The sequence below is a fragment of the Vigna unguiculata genome, chromosome 10, assembly GCF_004118075.2.
Source record: "Vigna unguiculata cultivar IT97K-499-35 chromosome 10, ASM411807v1, whole genome shotgun sequence".
NCBI lineage: Eukaryota > Viridiplantae > Streptophyta > Magnoliopsida > Fabales > Fabaceae > Vigna > Vigna unguiculata.
Window position 1 is genome coordinate 35,523,918 of NC_040288.1, and position 18,976 is coordinate 35,542,893.

An 18,976-nucleotide genomic window follows, 5' to 3' on the forward strand; every position below is an offset into this window, starting at 1 on the left:
TAAATTTAAACTATTACAAACTACAAAAATATCAAAGAAACCTTTTATCGAATTATTTTGAATAAATTGTTTTCAATAGTCATTAAAGTGTATTTGAAATGATGAGTTATAAAATACCGTACATTATTTAGTGAATATTTCTCTTAATTTTTCCATTTTTCACGTATGTTTTTTTTTTTAACCTGATTTATTTTTAAAACCCTTCAATAATAAATTATATACTTATATTTATATCCGTATAATCTTATAAATCTTTACAATTCTATAAATTTGCGATAACTTTAATTTATAAATAGAGAGAAAAGGTTTGATGTTGATTTATAGAGAACGATATTCACATAGATAACATAATGTTAAGAATATTTTTAAAATAAATGTTAATTAAAATTAATTAAATAATACTTTCATAATTTATTAAATTTCTTATTTATTTATTTTATGTAAAGTAAGGAAAATAACAAAAGTAATAATAATTAACAAGTAAATTAGATTAACGTATTTTAAGGTTTAGGAATTTCAAATTTTTCATTTATTTTGGAGACATTACATTATCATAAGCATATCTTAAGTTTTAAAAGTATTATACTTACACCCCTACCAATAATATTGAAAAATACACGAGAGTAAATATCATTTGAGAAAATTCAAGGGTTTGAAATAATCGAGTTATGACCTAAATTCTCACTCACCACTGCTACGTGAAGCAGAACAGAACCCTTCCTGGGCCAAGCAAAACCAGCCCAATATATTTTTCGGAATAAAAAATTAAAATATTGAAAAGTATGGCACTGTGGGTTTGGGTTTCAGACCAAAACTCTCTCTATAAAATGAGCTACAATGCAGCTGTGGCGGTAATTCGGAGCAAAATTTAGGGTTGCAGGCGCCGCAATCTATTCATCATCTATCTTCTCTGGAATTTTGGTTTTTGGTTAATTTGTCATCTTTTCAATTCGTTTCGCTTAGAAAATACGATGCAATGAAGAGAAACAGGGAAATAATCATCGATTGTGGCTCGCTCCGCAACATGATACGTTTCGCCCTTATGGTTCGTATTCACTGAGCATCATATCGCGCTTTTTTTTTTCCTTTATTAAAGAATTCGTATATTTGCATTGAGAACGGAATCGAAGGTTCCTATGGAGGAAACGCTTTAAGTCGGTGCGTTTTTTTTCAAGTTTGCCTTCGGAGATTGAATCCAGATCTCATCTCAACTCTGAAAGTGTTCCGGCATTTCGATTGGATTCACTTCTGGTGATGATTTTCTTACATTATTATTGTTTTTGCTAGTATTAGGAATGCGAAGGTCCCAGCAGGGGGCGATTACTCTTGTTGTTGAGGCCTCTCTAACAATCAAATTCGATTTCCTTCGCATAGCTATTCGCCGAATCGTAGGATGCCCAAATTTTCTTCAATTTTGGTGCGTCTTGAACCTTCGGCTATATCTTATATTTTTCTTTAAAATAAATCGTGTGTTTTGCATAAAAATAATTCACTCCATTATTTTTTTCATTTTTTTCTACAAGAGGAAGTATATTACCTTTTATATCACAGCAAATCTATCAAAAGTTTAACCGAAATCCTCAGGTTAAACTCTACGTGAAACATGTCTATGTCTATGACAGATAACAACGTATAAGAGTTGAGGAGAAAAAGTAAGTAGATTGTCCATATTAAACTTTTTATGTAAAATTTTCTTACAGAAAGAAAAAGATTTCGAATAAAGACTTGGCATTCATAGGACTCTAAATACAGATAGAGTCTGTACGATAGACACAATTATTGATTTGAAAGCCTTATGCAATTCAGAGTAGGATGAAACTAAATTCGTGAAAAACTTCTGCAGATATAGAAGATGAACCAAGATATCATGATAATGCAGCAAATGAGACTTACTCTACTCTTTATTTCAAAACACAGACATTTTGATCAATTTTTTAAGCAGGTAAACTTGTACAAATTGTACAAATTGAAACCTTAATGTCTTAAATGATCCAGTAACTTAACCTTAATGTCTTAAATGATCCAGTAACTTAATAAGACCGTTGGATCATTGACTGACCTAAAGTGCACTAAAATTTGAAAAAACAGATAAAGTTCTATAGTTCAAATTCTGAAATATCATTATTGGTAAAATAACTAAGTTAAAAATAAATCCATAAACAAAAATAAAATAATACTACTCTGTAATTAAGTTCATAAAGCCTTGTATATATATTATATATTGTAATGTAAATAAATTAAAAGCTCTGAATCAAGAAAAACTTAATTTATAATATTGATTCATTAAAAAAAGAAATAAATGAATGAATATTATAAATCTTTCGAGCTAAAATTAAATATTGTTTTTATACAAATTGAATTATTTATGAAATTTCAAGAATAAAACTTCGGATATTTGCTGAGTAAAGAAAAAAAACACACATATTAAAAAAAATGTGGACCATTAAACAAGTTTTTGTGGGTCAGAACAACGTTTATAACTGTGTTCCTATCCTATGAATCATTGTTTCCTCTTTTTAGAGTTGCAGTGAATTCTTACCATCCCAAGGAAGAGTTTTCTGAATCAATTTCTATAAATACCAGAAATTATTCCAGCGATTATGGAATACATTACAAATATCGAGTTCAATTGCCAGTACATTGTTCATGATACACCATATATGTCAAGTTACAAATAGCATCACAATCTAATTTTATTTTTCTCACTAGCACAAGATAGAAACAATATTGATCAGCCAGAGTTAAGCACCTTATTCTAAAATAAAAGAAAAATGTATTTCCAAATGTTAAAAAAGAACTAACCGAGACTAAAATACACATACTATCCATTCATGGAATGGGGATATAAAGAGCATAAAATTAAGAGCTTCAAACTACTAGAATTATAGTTCTGCCCTGAACATGATGGAAAAAATTATATTTTTATCAACAGAAATTTATGAAGTCTTACTATATCATGATTCATGCAAATACACATAAAGGGTCTAAATGCCTCGAAATAGTGATGTGATGATTTCATTTTTGTTTCCAATTATAAATTTGCAACTGATAACAGCATAATGGGAAAACATTGTCCTCTATTCTAGAATGAGAACTGCTGCTCATAATGATACAATATCAGCCTTTGGTCAGAAAACAAAATGGTGAGAATACAACACAGCAATTATCCAAATTGTGCCAAGAAGCCACATTGTCATTCATCTGTTTTCAAATGACAATTGTTACATTATTGGAATAAAAGCCTCAGCTTCAACAAATCTAAATCCATACAATTTCATTCATCAGGGCATCTTTTCAACAAACAGAAACTACCCTTCTAACAAATGCAAAGCACCGTTCTGGTTCATCACACAAAACTCATACCTTGACCTTTCTTGCAGATTAATGAACTCTCATCCTTCAACTTCAGCTGGTGTCTTGGCCTCGATCGACAAGGCATGGAGTCCAGTCTGCAACTCCTCTTGCAGAAGGCCATAGATAAGCCTATGCCTCTTAACCAAACTCTTCCCTTCAAACTCCTTAGACACAACTTTAACATTGAAATGCGTTTCTCCATCACTCCCTCTAACCCCAGCATGCCCCGCATGCTGATAAGACACATCCTCAATCTCCAACTCAACAGGCTCAAGCTCCTTCTGCAACTTCTCCCTTATCCTCTTCCCCCTCCCCCCCAATTCCACACCACCCCCAGAATCCAACCCAACATCACCCTCACCAAGTTCAGAACTTTCTCCACCCCTCGAAGAATTCTCAACAATGCTATCAGAATTCGACTCGGGTGGCTTCAATTCAGTGGACTCGCCACCCTTTTCAGCTTCCACGAACAGCATAAGCGCCTTTCTCTGCATCAATTTAAGCATGTTCAAGAAGCCGTTGTTCCTCGAGGGGGTTAGGCTCTGCTGCAACCCTAAAAGCGTGACGAAATCGGGTGTGACCCGAATGATTTCACTGACGGGTCGACCCGAGAGGCCCTGAACGAGCAACGCGGCGAGGCCTTTGGTGAGGACGGAGTCGGAGTCGGCTTCGTAGACGACATGGCCGTTGGGGTCGAGGTAGGCTCGGACCCAGACCTGCGAGACGCAACCTTGGACCTTGTTCTCGTTGGTTTTGAAGTGGGGTTCGAGGGGTTTGAGGTTTTTGCCATAGAAGAGGAGTTGTTCGTATTTGGCCTTGGGTTCGGGGACGGATTGGAAAAGGTGAACGATTTCTTGGAGCTTCGGAGGGAGGTCTTCGATGGGTTGGAGGGATGTGGAAGACGGTGACGGTGATGATGATGATGATGATGATGATGATGATGATGATGACGGTGGAGATAATGATGGAAGTCTCTGGAAGGTGATGGATTTAGAGAAGAGGGGTTTTGTTAGAGGAGGAAGCAGAGTTGGGGTTCTGCGGAAGAGGGAGAGAGGGATTCTGGTTGTGACAAATCGAAAGGAGGATGAGGAAATCGTATGGGAAGCCATGGTTGAAGAAGATTGTAGCAGCTATTCAGAATGTAACTGAGAGACAGAGACATTCATTCATTCTTTGGTGTAGGCTTTTCCTTGCTTAAGAATACAGTCATGCTATTACCACCCCCTAAGTTACTATTTGAAACTCCCAACCAATGTGAGAAGTTAGATCAGTCTTGCTAGTTAGTCCCTTAAAGAAAATTTATAAATTTATAAATTTAATAAAAATCATAAAAATATATATTAAGACGATTATTGGCATTTATAAGGCATTTTATAGTTTCCATACAATTTTATATTTATTTTTCTTATTTATCATATTAAATGTTATAAGTATTGGTGTCTGTATTAAATAATGAAAAGTAAATTTTAGACGTCATTAATAATAAAGGTTAATTCAATATTTTGGTAATATTTTTTTTGAAGTCCAAGTAAATTAGTTATTTTCATTGGTATATGGATCTGATTAACTCAAATAATATTTGTCTTAAATTAAGGACAAACAGAAGTAGCATTTACCTTCTGATATTTAGTAAATAGTACCATCGACCTAAAACATACTTTAGGTATTTAAAAATAACACAGCAACAACAATTTGTTTGGTATGTTAACTTTTCAAAATAAATTAGCATCGTGCTACATTTTTTTCAATTTTTATTTTATTTTACAATGTATTTTGAGTTCACTCAGTTGCTGTTGATTGTTCTTTTGTAAATAAAAATTGAAAGCCAGAATTTGGAAAGTTGAATAGTATTTCAGATGTCAATAGCAATGTCCCAAAAGAGATCCCAAGCCTGTGAATTTGTGCCAGGTTCATCGCCATTTGGGCATTTGCCATGTACAAGTTAAGAACAAGAGCTTAAGTTCAATTTCTGATATCTAATTCAGTTTATGCGGAAAAAGATGTGAGAAACAAGGATGAAAATGAATATGAATACAGCATCAGTACATAAATTGCTTATGTGGATCTACAGATGAAGTAAGCCATTAGACATAAGTAGCAAATGCATTATATACAGGGATTTTGAAACTCAACTTGTTACAATAGATAACAATGACCCTATAACTGTTATCACCAGTATCGAGCACCATGAGACCAAATCAATGGCAAAGGACCTTTTTCTCACAGCTTTATGTGACAAGCAAGATAATAATATCTAACTCCATGTTTTGTTTACCACATAATATACACAATTTACATCAAAACTTTTTGAAGAACCTGAGCAACATTACGTTCTCTCGGGATGTGAAGAAGTTTCAAAATAGGTAGGTCTTGCTGTTGAGGGGCAGCCAATAGATTGAATTAACTCTGCTACACTCAACACTTTGAACCGATGAGGTGAATTGGTAGCAATGTTGTCAACCCTGTGTTCGAAAATCTTGCCCTGCTTGTCAAGTTTATACTCAGAAGTTCCATCAAACCTACCACGGCTTTCCCATAGAACTCGTGGGATCCCATGAACAGTCCAGCGAACCATGATGACGTTCTCCACAGGCTGCCATACACTACTTATGTCAACCCACAAAGCTTTGAAAAATATCTTGCCATGGAATCGTAGTGCCCAGAATATGGATTTGTAATTCTCAATACCAATGAACGTGTTCATTGGATCCTTAAACACAATATCATCCCTGAAAAAAAGGGGACATTTTAGTCTGCATATTTAGCATAACAGAACAAATAATAAATTTGTGTGGATTTCTCATACAGGACCCTCTGAAATTCACATTACTGAAAAAGCACACTTGATTTCATATAAAATGCAGGAGGTGTGGAAAGAGGTTTAAGGCTTAACATGTTCAAGGATTGTTAGGAAAAAAAAAGTGGCCAAAACAAAGACAAAGAGCCTCGAGAAGAACCTTTTACCTCTACTTCAACCTTCCAAATATAGAATGCTATGAAAGGACACCAAGCAAGTTACAACAACTTACTGATTCTGTTTGTGTTCAAATGTCTATGCAAAAATATTGAACACGTATAATAGGTACTATTCATGGATGAGAAATTGAGAATAACCCCCTCATAATTCTACTGATGTATCGTATGAAGTAGTCAACCCTTGTACAATGTAAAGTAGAAAAAAGGGGATCACAATGGAAGTTTCTCTCTAGCTTATTAATTCAATAAAAGATTATGTGTCCTTACTGTTCTTCTTGATTACTTTAATAAAGCTAAGGACTTCAATTGAGAGTTGTTTAAACAAGTGCAACTACCTTTGCAATAACATAAAGTGACATAAGTCATTTGTAGTTGGTAGTATAACCGATTACAACTCCAACATACTTAACCAAACACCAAGCTAAATATACCAAAAATAAGACACTTTAGCAGCATTCATTTTTTATGATCAAGAGCAGAAGTACAACAATAATTAAAGGGCATGTATCACTACATTTTATTGTTAGAGAAATTGTAGTTATCTGAAGTTCAAAAATACCAAAATCATAACATGCTTCATTGGCCCAATCTTCTGTCCTTTACACCCACTTCAGTACCTCCTTTAGGTTTACTAATAAATAAGTTATCATGATAAAAGCACGCAATCAGTCCCCCAAGCCTCTACGATATCTGACCTTAAAGACTAAGATAGAGAAGTCTAAGGCATACCGTGAAAGAGCACCAACTTATTGAGATAAATGAGGGCAGTAAATCTTAATCATCCAATCTTACGTTAATGATGAACATCACAGGACAATTTAGAAGTGTCATAAAACTTAAACTTTATAAAGACAATGTGCTCTGACTTCATAAAGTCAAACCACATAAACTAAAGAAAGTTCTGTAAAAAAAATTATAATATTAACCAAATAGAAGTCACCCTAAATATGACTTTTAAAGTGAGAGGTTAATTTTTATACAAATAGTTACCCTATAAGCAAATCATAGATCATCCAAAGAATGACTTTCAAAAAAAAAAAAAATACAAAAACCAACAAACTTTATGTCAATATGTGATTAGATGGATAATATTCTTTAAGCTATTATATAAGAAGTCCATAATTTTATGATTCATATAAAGTTAGTGCATTCTAATTAATTTATAACTCTAAAGTAAATTTCAACTAGTATGTATATGAACCTTCTACAAAAACCATCACAAAAAGCATCACTAATTTTACACACTGTCCTTCTATGCTCATCTATACTCAACAACCATCATGGAAAACCCAAAAACAAAGGCAACAAAACCCGAACCTGTAGATGTCAAAGCTAAGTTCCCTGTAGAAGAGATCAGGGAAATCCTCCCTCAAAGTTCGAATAGCATATCCCACATTAACATGGTAATTCTGCTTCTCTTCTTCTTCCTCTTTGCTCTGCTTCGACTCTGGCTTCACAGGAGCCGAAAATTGACCGTATGAATTCACGTTTTCATCCAAACCCAAATCCAGAACTGGACAATCTTTCACTTTGCAAGAAATTCTCACTCCGCGCGCTGACCCAATCCTTGTGGTCTTTGTGTGGGGTTTGAAGCTGTGGACTTTGCTCAGCCTAGGGTTAGGGTTTGGGGCAATTTGGAGAGCAACAGATATTTCCGGGGAGTGGATTAGAAGGGCCATGAAAATTTTAGATTTTTTTTTGTCCCGCGGAACTTCGAATTCGGGAAATCTAAAGAGAAAATTTCATTCTTCGGGAAAATCTAAAGAGAAAATTTCATTTTCCGGGAAAATCTGTGCATGGAAAAATCACGGAGAGAAAAGGAGAATATGATGTGGATAATTTGTGTTATTGAGTTATTAAAGGGAAAAAAGTAGCGATTGGCTGGATTTTCTGTTTTCTTTTTTTTTTCCATATAACACAAGTTTTGGAGAAAGAAAACTATATAAAAAGGATAAAGATGAAGAGAAAAACAAAACGAAGAAAAAGAAATGAGGAGTGATGACAATGAAATATCACAATAATTAGGGAGAAAATATTTATGATCATTGGTTTTTGGGGACCTTGACTTTAATCCACGGCATATTCCTTATCTTTTTGTTTTCTTTTTCAACTTTTTTCCTAATAATTTTTAGATTAAAAATATATCTTAAAAAAAAAGACAACCCATGAGTTAATTTTGGATTAAATATTGTTAATTTTATATGTATTATATTTTTCTAATTTTTTACGCGATCCTAATTTAATTCCTGTGTTTTTTACGTCTATAATTTAAAGCTTTCCATTAATAATAATTTGAGAAATTTTGTTGAATGTGAATAGTAATTCATCCTTGCCTTTCAACCAATTTTGGTAGAAAACATTTATGCACAATTATGACATAAGAAATATGTGTTCAAGCATATTTTTAACACGTTGATCATTCAAATATTTACTTCATGTAGATTGTGACTAGAATTAGTTCAGATGAAATTTAATAATTAAGCGAGTTTAAATACAAATTAAAATACTACAAAACATAATACAAATAATATTAATGATAAAGAACACATTTTGAAGCACTCATGATTAATAGCTCCACTAATATATTAATTTTGATCTTCATCCTTTGGTACATTGTCATCACAAAATATTAGAATGTTAATAAAAAAGGTGAACGAGTACATGTAGATTAACAACACAAACAAAGAAAGAAAAGGTTAATGAATTGTTGAGCGAGTGATACCTCTTGCTAAGCAAGTTGCCTTAATTCCCGGCACCCCACAAGAGAAAAATCAAATTTTCAAATGCTAAAACATAAGTAAAATTTCGCTAGGTGAGTTTAGTGGCCTAGCAAGTAGACCAACATGGCCATTAATTTGTTAGGCGAACATAATAGCCAAGCAAGTTGTGAAATAGTGACTTTTTTTCACTGGAAAATAAAAAGCTTAGAAAATAAAATATTGGGTTATCTCCCAGCAAGCGTCTGTTTAACGTTTTTTAGCTTGACATTTGTAATTCATTGTTCGTGATTAGTTATTCTGGTGTGCTTCTTCCCTTCATCACACCTATAAAGTTTCAACGTTTTACCGATCACCAATTTCATCCTTTTATAATAAGGATCTTCAATTTCCACCCCTATCAATTTTGACCTCTTTAACAACTCATATGTTTGACCATTTAAATCTCCATTTTTCGGGAATAATCTTCCACTTGGGATCATAAAACTTCACGAGTTTGCTTGGTCTAAATTTATTGTCTTCATTTATAGTACCACGATGATCCTTTCTATCACCCTTCTCATTTAGTTGAGTGATTATATTAACTTAATGTACCTTGTTGATCATTGCTCACACTGATGTCTCTTTCTTCTTATTGTTAAACGTGAAGAGAAATCCTGAGCAATTTTCTCAACTTCAAACACATTGAATGTCACCTTTCCATCTTGACCTTCCTACTTTCATCTTTCCCCATAAACATCGATGACAACTTTAGTTGTTTTCATAAATGATCGTCCAAGGATGAGAGGAATATTAGTATCTTCCTCTATATCAAGAATGACAAAACCATTGGAAAAGTGAATTTGTCCACCTTTACAAGTACATCTTCGAAAACTCCATAAGGGTATTTAATGGATCACTCTGCTAACTGCAACATCATCCTTGTTGTCTTGACATCAAGTCCATCAATCCTAAGTAACATCAAATTAATACTAGCTCCCAAATCAATAAGAGTTGTTATCATGTGTTGATTTCCAATGGTGCAAAAGATAGTAAAACTCTTACACCATAACCACTTGAGAAAGTAATACAATGTGTTGATTTCCAATAGTCCATAAAATTAAAATATTTTCTATAGAGTAAATCATACTGTAGAATAACAAATCAACTGTTTCAAGTGGTTGGTAAAATAGAAAGACATTACCGTAGCATTTCACTACATAATATGGAGCCTGAATTCATGTTCTTCAAGCTTTTAAGTTTCAGATGGTTGTAGAGAATAAGAAGAAGGGTAAAGGGAGAAGGAAGATTTGAGATGGTTATGAGAAAATAAGCAAAAGTTGTTCATAATCCTAAATACGAGAGATTTATGAAGGTTGTGTTACTTTTCATTACAGAATGGTGACAAGAGCACATAGGCAAGGAAATGGATTCAAAAACAACTGAGAAGGATCAAAGTAGGAAGAGGAAAATGACATAAAAAACATTAAAACTAACAAGTGTCGACCAATTAAAAAGGTTTATTTTGGATTTCAATTATACATTGTTATCTTACGTTTATAGTAGATAACACCATATTTATGAATTATGCAGAATTAAGGTGTGAAAGTCAAAGTCATGTTATAATTTTCACTCTTAATTAAGGACGTTGATGGTGTTTTTGACAAACTTTTACAATAACAAACTTTATTTTGATGGCTTCCAAAGTTATTCTATCGCGTTAAGTGGAAAAAAATATTTTAGAAAATATTGGTTATGATATTTTTATAATGTTAATAACACTTATAATTAGGGTGTAAAAGTCATAAGATGTCATAATTTTCACTCTTAATTAAGGATGTTGATGGTGTTTTTGACAAACTTTTACAACACCTACCATTAATTTGAAGGCTTCCTGAATAATTCCATTATGTGTAGTAGGCAAAATACATGAGGAAAAACATTCGTTAACATATCTTACTAACATTAATATCACTAATTTAACTCATAATTAAGGTTGTTGGTAGAATAAAATTTTAAAACCATAATTTATAGTAATACAATTTTACATATAAATTTTAAAATTTTATGAGTATAAAGAAGTTGTGTTTGCATAATTATTTTATTTGAAGAAGTTGTATACATACATCACAACTTTAAATTTTTAAACACGACTTTAATTAATTTTAAGTTTTAATCCCAAGAATGAATACAAATATAATATAATCTAATTTAAATTAACATTACGTGCATTACTTTAATTCAAATAAAATTACATTAAAATTACTTTTATCAATAAAAAATAATATATATATATATATATATATATAATACTATATACAATTCTAAACTAACAAATGGCAAGTTTCTCTATAAATTAATATATCTGACCCACTTCATTTCAAAATTTTCATTCTACAAAAGGAAAAAAAGCTAACGTGTCAATCAACTACGATTTTCAGCGTTTTAAAAAAAATTCAAAATGCATTTATTATCAGCATTCAAAACGTTTCTCTCTCTCTTTCTCTCTCTGTCTCTCTTTTCTTCTCCTCTCTTTCGCAGTCAAAACGTTTCTCTCTCTCTTTCTCTCTCTGTCTCTCTTTTCTTCTGCTCTCTTTCGCAGTCCACACTCTTCATCTTCTTCTCAACCTTCCTCTTTTCTCTGGTTTTCTCACCACATTCAACAACTCTTCATCTTCCTCTTTCCAGCTCTTCCTGTGGTTTTTACAGGTTTAAACGGAGAATTTTTGTTTTTTAAGTGTTCTTTAGCCAACAACTCATTTTCTGCGTATATTTTGTCAGATCTAACTTCTTCATCACTTTTTTTACAGGTTTAAACGGAGAAATATTTTTTGTTTTAAGTTTTCTTAGCCCACAACTCATTTTCTGCTTATATATTGTGAGATCTAACTTCTTCATCACTTTTTTTACAGGTTTATACGGAGAAATATAATTTGTTTTGAGTTTTCAGCCAACAACTCATTTTGGGCTTATATTTTGTCAGATGTAACTTCTTCATCCCTTTTTTTACAGGTTTAAACGGAGAAATATTTTTTTTTTTGAGTTTTCTTAAGCGAACAACTCATTTTCTGCTTATATTTTGTCAGATCTAAGTTCTTCATCACTTTTTTTACAGGTTTAAACGGAGAAGTATTTTTTGTTTTCAGTTTTGTTAAGTGAACAACTAATTTTCTGCTTATATTTTGTCAGATTTAACTTCTTCATCCCTTTTTCTACAGGTTTAAACGGAGAAGTCGATTTTTTTTAGAGTTTTCTCAACCCAAACACTCATTTCTTCTTCTTTTTTGTGAGATCTATCTTTTATTACCCAGATTTCGTGGTTATTTCTACTTTTCTCCAGCGAACAACTCATTATTCTTTTATTTTGTCATACCTAACAATTGTATTGCATCATTGTATTTTCTAGGTTTGCTACATTTGTAATATGGTTCACTGCCGCAGATTTAACATCAGGTTTGAAATAAACTTTTGATCAAACTTTTTTTTCTGTTTATGTATATCTAACTGTTGCTTATCTGTATTTTTTCACTTTTCAGACCCTTCATCTTCTTTACTTTTCTACCTTCAAATCTCTTTTTCAGTTTTTTTTTCGTTCATGGTATTTTTTAATACAGCATTTAATCAGCACATCTCTTTATTGTTACCTTCAAAGCGATTTTTTTTATAGTTTTCTCAACCGAAACACTCATTTCTTCTTCTTTTTTGTGAGATCTAGGTTTTTCAATCGTTATTTTAGACTTCTAAACCCAGAAGTCGTATTCATCTATCTTTGTGGATTACCTTCATGCTTTTTTTATTACCCAGATTTCGTTTTTATTTCTACTTTTCTCCAGCGAACAACTCATTATTCTTTTATTTTGTCATAGCTAACAATTTTATTGCATCATTGTATTTTCTAGGTTTGCTACATTTCTAATATGGTTCACTGCCGCAGATTTAACATCAGGTTTGAAATAAAATTTTGATCTAACTTTTTCTTCTGTTTATGTATATCTAACTGTTGCTTATCTGTATTTTTTAACTTTTGAGACCGTTCATCTTCTTTACTTTTTTACCTTCAAATGTCTTTTTCATTTTTTTTTTCGTTCATGTTTTTTGTTCATCATTTAATCAGCAGATCTATTTATTGTTAACAACTTACACTATATTTTGGCAAAATATAGTGTAAATATACAAACCCTTCATGTTCTTTATTTTTCTTTCTTAAACTTTTTCATTTTTTTTCGTTATTGTTTTTTTTTAATAATTCATTCTATCACCAAATCTACAAATTTTAACCCAATATTCGTTTTCATTTGCACATTTTTCAAATCACCCTTGACCGCTTCAAATACTGCTTTTATAAATCTCCAAATTAACCTGTCAATCAGTATTCAAAAGCATTAAATTTCGCACTGCTCGAGATAATGATGAATAAACTGATCCATCACCTGCCACACGTTTTCATTTGCACATTTTTCAAATCACCCTTGACCGCTTCAAATACTGCTTTTATAAATCTCCAAATCAACCTGTCAATCAGTATTGAAGAGCATTAAATTTTCCACTGCACGAGATAATGATGAATAAACTGATCCATCACCTGCCACACGTTATAATTATTAAAGTTTATTATATTCCAATATTAAATATACACCATCCTCAAAAAAAGCAACATTACAAAATTACATTAAAAAATTGTACTTATACTTTTACGACGTTTCATAATTTTTATTTTTATTTCACGTTTAATTTTTGAATTGGTATTTGTTAACCTCTACTTTTACCACTTAAGACTATTCACTTTGTACGGATACTTCCAACAGGTCTGACTTCTCCTATTTCTTTTATATATATTCCCTGTGTTTACCAATTCAAAGTCAGACATTTGATTTCTCTACTGTGAACCATTTTCTTCTCTTACAATTTTACTTCATCACCAACCTATTCTGCTTCAATGGAACCCATGCCCACACCACAATCCATACTTTCTTCAGATCTGGTTGGCGGATTCATTTCTATGTTTTTGATAGACCAGGTATATTTTTTTATTCAATGTTAAATAAATACTTTTATTTATTTGTTCTTAACTTATTGATCTTTTAAGGACTGTGGACACGTCGACCGAGTCTTCATCATACGCTATTGGAAGGACCTTGGTGCTAAATGGACTGTTGTGGATTACCAAAGTAATGTTCACCATGTTACTTACAACATGGATATTCACACTCCAATGATTACTCAAGGCTGGAACCAACTAAGATCTTTCTATGGAGATCAGTCAGACAAGTTGGTTGTGTTCAAATACGTGGGAAATTCATCTTTCGTAATCCACGTCTCTAAACGTTCTGCAAACACAGGAATCAAGACCAAGTTCCTCAACAATGTTGCCATACGTCGTCCTCTCTTTATGTCGAACTTAATCCATTTTACTGTTGAACTATCCACATACTACTGTCAAGCAAGCGACCTGGTTAGTTTTGAATTTTTAATATTATTTTAAATTTCCATTGCTTTATAATAATTAATATCTCTTGACATTCTTTTTTCAGTATTTGAAGAAAGAATTTGCTACTTATTTTCAAAACAGTGGACTTTCTTCTGTTGTTTTACATGGACCCCGGGGCAAGGTCGAGTGTAAATTGATAATAAGACGTAGGTCTGTTAAGATAGGATCTGGCTGGAAAGACTTTTGTGCTCTTCATCAACTCTCTGTACAGGATCACCCTGAATTATTTTTTGAAGTTGAAAGTCAAAGAACAAGCAGAGATATCAAAGTTCTTTATCCACTTTTTTGGTTTTAAAGTTGTAATTTTTTATTTTATTTAGTTTGAACTTTTTATATTGCACTCTTACTTTGTATTCAGTTATTATATATCTCAATATATAAGTTAAATTTTGTTCTCTTTTATTATATGTATTTTATTATTTTGTATTATTTTTGGTTCGTCTTCATTTTAGTAATTCTAATTTATTCTTAATTTCATTTTTACTTAACAATAATGACCATAACACAAAATGAACTATGATTAATTATTATTATTATTAGAATCTTTTAAGTTATAAATGAATTATAATCTGTTTAACCATTTTTTAATATTAATTGAAATAGAAATTTGAAATGACTGTTTAGAAAGCTTTTTGTATTCCACCGCCTTCAAAAAGTGGTTTTAATTGTCTTCAAATCAACCTGTCAATCAGTTTTCAAATCCATTAAATATCGCACTGCTCGAGATAATGATTACTAAACTCTGGATCTCCTCTGCTACACGTTATATTTATTAAATAATAAATCAGAAGCCAACAAACGTTTCATTTTTTTAAATTTCTTTTTATTTCTCAAGATCAAATTAAATGCACTGACCACATTACCGTAATCAACACTAAAACGTTTTGATTACCGCTTCATCTCTTCACATTCAAACGATTTTCAAGACGCTAATAATGACTGGTCTATGTAATCAAGACTAAAACGCTTTGATTACCGCTACATCTCTTCACATTCAAACAATTTTCAAGACGCTAATAATGACTGCTCTATGTAATCAACACTAAAACTCTTTGATTACCGCTACATCTCTTCACCTTCAAACACTTCTGAAGACGAAAATCATGACTGGACTACGCAATCAGCTACATCTCTTCACATTGAAACACTTTTCAACACGAAAATCATGATTGCACTGCGCAATAAACACTAAGACTCTTTGATTATCGTTGCATCTCTTCACATTCAAACACTTTTCAAGACGAAAATCATGATTGCACTGCGCAATAAACACTAAAACTCTTTGATTATCGGTGCATCTCTTCACATTCAAAGAACTCTTCTTTCAAGTATACGCATCTGTGTTCATCTGTTTAAATCAGATTTTCAGAAGTGCTTCTCCATTACACGGAAGGTATGTATGCATAATTATTACACTTTTATTACCTAGGCTTCTGTTCATCATGTTTTTTCTTTATCATCTTCTCCGTTTCATCATCACCATTTTCTTTTCTATTGCACAAACATTTTTAAACTGCTCTATCCTCACCATCTTCTTTTCCATATCACAAACACATTTGATTACTAAGACCTCTCTTCACAGTCAAAAACCGCACCTTCCTCTACAATTTACAACTTATCTTCTTTTTCTCATACTCATCTGGGCTAATCTTTCTGATACCAAAGCGCTTTCCATTACACAAAGGTATGCATGTTTAACTTTTATATTTTTATGAACGACAAGTTGTACATGATCGTCTTTTATGTTTCATCATCTTTTCTGTTTCAGCAACTTTGATGTTTCATCATCTTCAATGTTTCATCATTTTCTTTGTTCCATCATCATCATCATTTTCTTTATTTGTCATATTCTCTTTTTGATCATCAACCACTTCTACAAATTTTTTTAACGTATTCATGTTAAACTTTTAACTTTTTTATGAACTACACTTCTCTTGACAGTCCACATCAAAAAATTTGTTTCGTGATTTTCTGTTTTTCATCATAACCATGTTAAAGTTTTACCTTTTTATGAGCTACACTTCTCAGATGATGATGTTTTCTGTTTTTCAATGTTTTTTTAAATATTTTATACCATCTTCTTAGATGACGACGAAACAGTGCATATTGGGTGATCAATCCATACTTGCAACTAAGTGGAAGGGTGGATTCTTCACTATGTTCATCGAAGAACAGGTTTTTTTTTAATTCATCACTTATAAATTATTCATCATTATTATTCTCTGTTGAATTTAAATAATATATTTTTCATGAACTCTTTTTTCTGAAGGATTTTGGTGACGTGAACCGTAAGTTTGTCATTACATTAGGCCGTGAATTGGGTCCAGTTTGGACAATTTCTGATAACAATGGTAATATGCACCATGTTACCTTCAACATGGATATTTATAATCCGAGGATTACTCATGGGTGGTGTGATATAAGAAAATTCTATGATATAAAACCACCCAGAGTATGTTACTTAAGGCATACTGGAAATTCTGTTTTTGAAATACACCTTTATGATCAGTGTTCAGAAACTACTTTGCAAAAATTTCAAAGTCATGTTCGATCAAATCTTCCACTCACAACGTCAAAATTAATTCACTTTGAGTTTCGCCTTTCTAAATACAACTGGAAATCAAGCTCTCTGGTGATCTTTCTTACCTTTTTTTTTGTAATCTGTTTACCATTAATTTTGTTTGTTTCTAATCTTCGTTTTAATTTATATATAATTTTGTTTTGTAATAATATTTTTTTGGTCTCCGCAGGATTTGAATTCAGACCTATGTAAGTATTTTCGCAATAGTAATTTCTCAGAAATTGTGCTTTATGGTCCAAAAGCAAAGGTTCAATGCAAATTGTTAATTAGAGCAAGATCGGTGAAGATTGGCAGTGGATGGAAAAACTTTTGTGAACTACATGGACTACAGGAAGGAGATATATTACTTCTTGAGGTTGACGGTGAAGAACCAAGCAGCCATGTCAATGTGCTTCTTAATATATTTGACTATTATCATGGCCTCTGAAATCATCCCTGAACAATATTATTTTAACGTATTACTTTTTTTGTATGGCCAATGTAATATTTTGTAGCAATTATTATAGACTTTTTTTACATTACATATATATATATATATATATATATTGGTAAATACAACTGTTTAAATCTGATATAATTTTAACTGCTACATATCTTCTTCCATATCTACAAATCTGATATAATCTCGAATATCTTTGTCATTAAATTCATGTCAGAACCCCAAATGTCATATCATTCATTAAAGCTTTTTCAATTAAATTTTACATTTGACAACATATGACCATGGTTTATTTCAGATACATCTCATTTTTAAATATTATAACTAAAAAATAATATGATTTTAAAAAAGTAGATTGATATAACTTTTGCACTGCTCGAGAAATTTCTTAATTCTTTCCACATCTTTGTATTCCGTACCAATCTCTGATATTTATAACTTTATTAATTCTTTATACGAATTTAGTTTTTTTGAATATTTGTTATTTATATATTATTATTTTAATTTATCCAACCGTTTTGTCTTCTCCAGCAAGTTTCTAGCACTATTGTATATTGTGTATAACATTGTTTTGTTCTCTTTTTCTAAACTTTATTTAATTATTATTCATCCAAATAACTGTTCTCTTTTCTCTGCCAAGTCTGGATTCATACAAACCATATTCCACCAAAGGTATGTCCTTTTTGATAACAAATATAGTTCGACATGAAGCGTAGCAGTTCATATGTTCTTTTGTACAGTTGTACATTTTGTTCATTTGTTAACAAATTCTGAAAAAACATCTTCGTACATTGCTTTTTTCTTAAAATTATTTCTTTATGCAGCCATACTTTTTTGCAGATCTTCATTGTTTCCATATTAGTGATTCAATTAATGGTTCACTGCTCAATACATCACGCCAAGAGGTAATGTTTTCATTTCAAAGTAAGCTTTTAATGGTTCATCTTCATCAGAAAGCTTTTTTTCCTTTATTTTCCTTTTATATGAAACCTGTCAAAAAAACCATTGCAACACATTACTGGTTTCTGACATCAATAGCTGTTTTTCGCAGTTTTCACAAGAAAATGATAGTATGATTTCTGTAAACCTAGGTCAATTTTTTTTTTCTATTAACATGTCATGTCTATTACTCCATGTTTGCAGATTACTTAATGCTTTTGTACCTCTTGGTTTCTTTAACCATTTCAAATTTTACAATCCAATCACGTATGAACCTTTACTTTTTCAAAATTTGCCAAATCCATGTTATCTTTTTCTTACTATCCTTGACCAAACAGATATATATTACTCTATAGCTGCTTTGAATCTTTTATTATTTTTTTTAATTTCCTTACTAAAATATTTTATAATTCATTATTATCTTTTTTATGTGAGTTTAAATATGTAACCAATGTAGTACTTACTTTTTTACTTCCATTTGTTGAATATCTTTGTGTTGAGAT

The 18,976-nt window shown here is 31.6% G+C and overlaps 3 protein-coding genes, 1 long non-coding RNA gene and 1 other non-coding gene across 5 annotated transcripts; 3 read left to right on the top strand and 2 right to left on the bottom strand.

Moving 5' to 3' along the window:
- The first annotated feature begins 828 nt into the window (after window positions 1-828).
- On the top strand, window positions 829-1,509 carry LOC114167426. The gene is made up of 2 exons (XR_003600224.1): window positions 829-1,045; window positions 1,288-1,509. It is a non-coding gene; the product is annotated as an uncharacterized LOC114167426 (long non-coding RNA).
- Window positions 1,296-1,446, top strand: LOC114168002. The gene has a single exon (XR_003600600.1). It is a non-coding gene; the product is annotated as a small nucleolar RNA snoR145 (small nucleolar RNA).
- Window positions 1,510-3,060: 1,551 nt separating the features above from the next.
- On the bottom strand, window positions 3,061-4,636 carry LOC114165759 (sufE-like protein 1, chloroplastic/mitochondrial). Its single transcript, XM_028050329.1, has one exon. The coding sequence runs from the start codon at window positions 4,461-4,463 to the stop codon at window positions 3,393-3,395; it is 1,071 nt and encodes a 356-aa protein (XP_027906130.1). The 5' UTR covers window positions 4,464-4,636; the 3' UTR covers window positions 3,061-3,392.
- A 740-nt stretch (window positions 4,637-5,376) lies between these two features.
- On the bottom strand, window positions 5,377-8,226 carry LOC114167538. The gene is made up of 2 exons (XM_028052641.1): window positions 7,648-8,226; window positions 5,377-6,083 (listed from the first exon to the last, which is right to left on the bottom strand). The coding sequence occupies exons 1-2, from the start codon at window positions 8,007-8,009 to the stop codon at window positions 5,681-5,683; spliced, it is 765 nt and encodes a 254-aa protein (XP_027908442.1). The 5' UTR covers window positions 8,010-8,226; the 3' UTR covers window positions 5,377-5,680.
- A 5,736-nt stretch (window positions 8,227-13,962) lies between these two features.
- On the top strand, window positions 13,963-14,849 carry LOC114165618. Its single transcript, XM_028050199.1, has 3 exons — window positions 13,963-14,007; window positions 14,113-14,478; window positions 14,558-14,849. The coding sequence occupies exons 1-3, from the start codon at window positions 13,963-13,965 to the stop codon at window positions 14,807-14,809; spliced, it is 663 nt and encodes a 220-aa protein (XP_027906000.1). The 3' UTR covers window positions 14,810-14,849.
- Window positions 14,850-18,976: the final 4,127 nt, after the last annotated feature.

Bases quoted from the DNA above. Each gene is read 5' to 3' on its own strand.
- LOC114165759 (XM_028050329.1), bottom strand. From the start codon at position 4,463: ATGGCTTCCCATACGATTTCCTCATCCTCCTTTCGATTTGTCACAACC.
- LOC114167538 (XM_028052641.1), bottom strand. From the start codon at position 8,009: ATGGCCCTTCTAATCCACTCCCCGGAAATATCTGTTGCTCTCCAAATT. The intron at 6,084-7,647 runs GTTCGGGTTTTG...CCTTTTTTTCAG, and splicing joins CTTAGCTTTGACATCTACAG to GGATGATATTGTGTTTAAGG.
- LOC114165618 (XM_028050199.1), top strand. From the start codon at position 13,963: ATGGAACCCATGCCCACACCACAATCCATACTTTCTTCAGATCTG. The intron at 14,008-14,112 runs GTTGGCGGATTC...TGATCTTTTAAG, and splicing joins CCATACTTTCTTCAGATCTG to GACTGTGGACACGTCGACCG. The intron at 14,479-14,557 runs GTTAGTTTTGAA...TTCTTTTTTCAG, and splicing joins ACTGTCAAGCAAGCGACCTG to TATTTGAAGAAAGAATTTGC.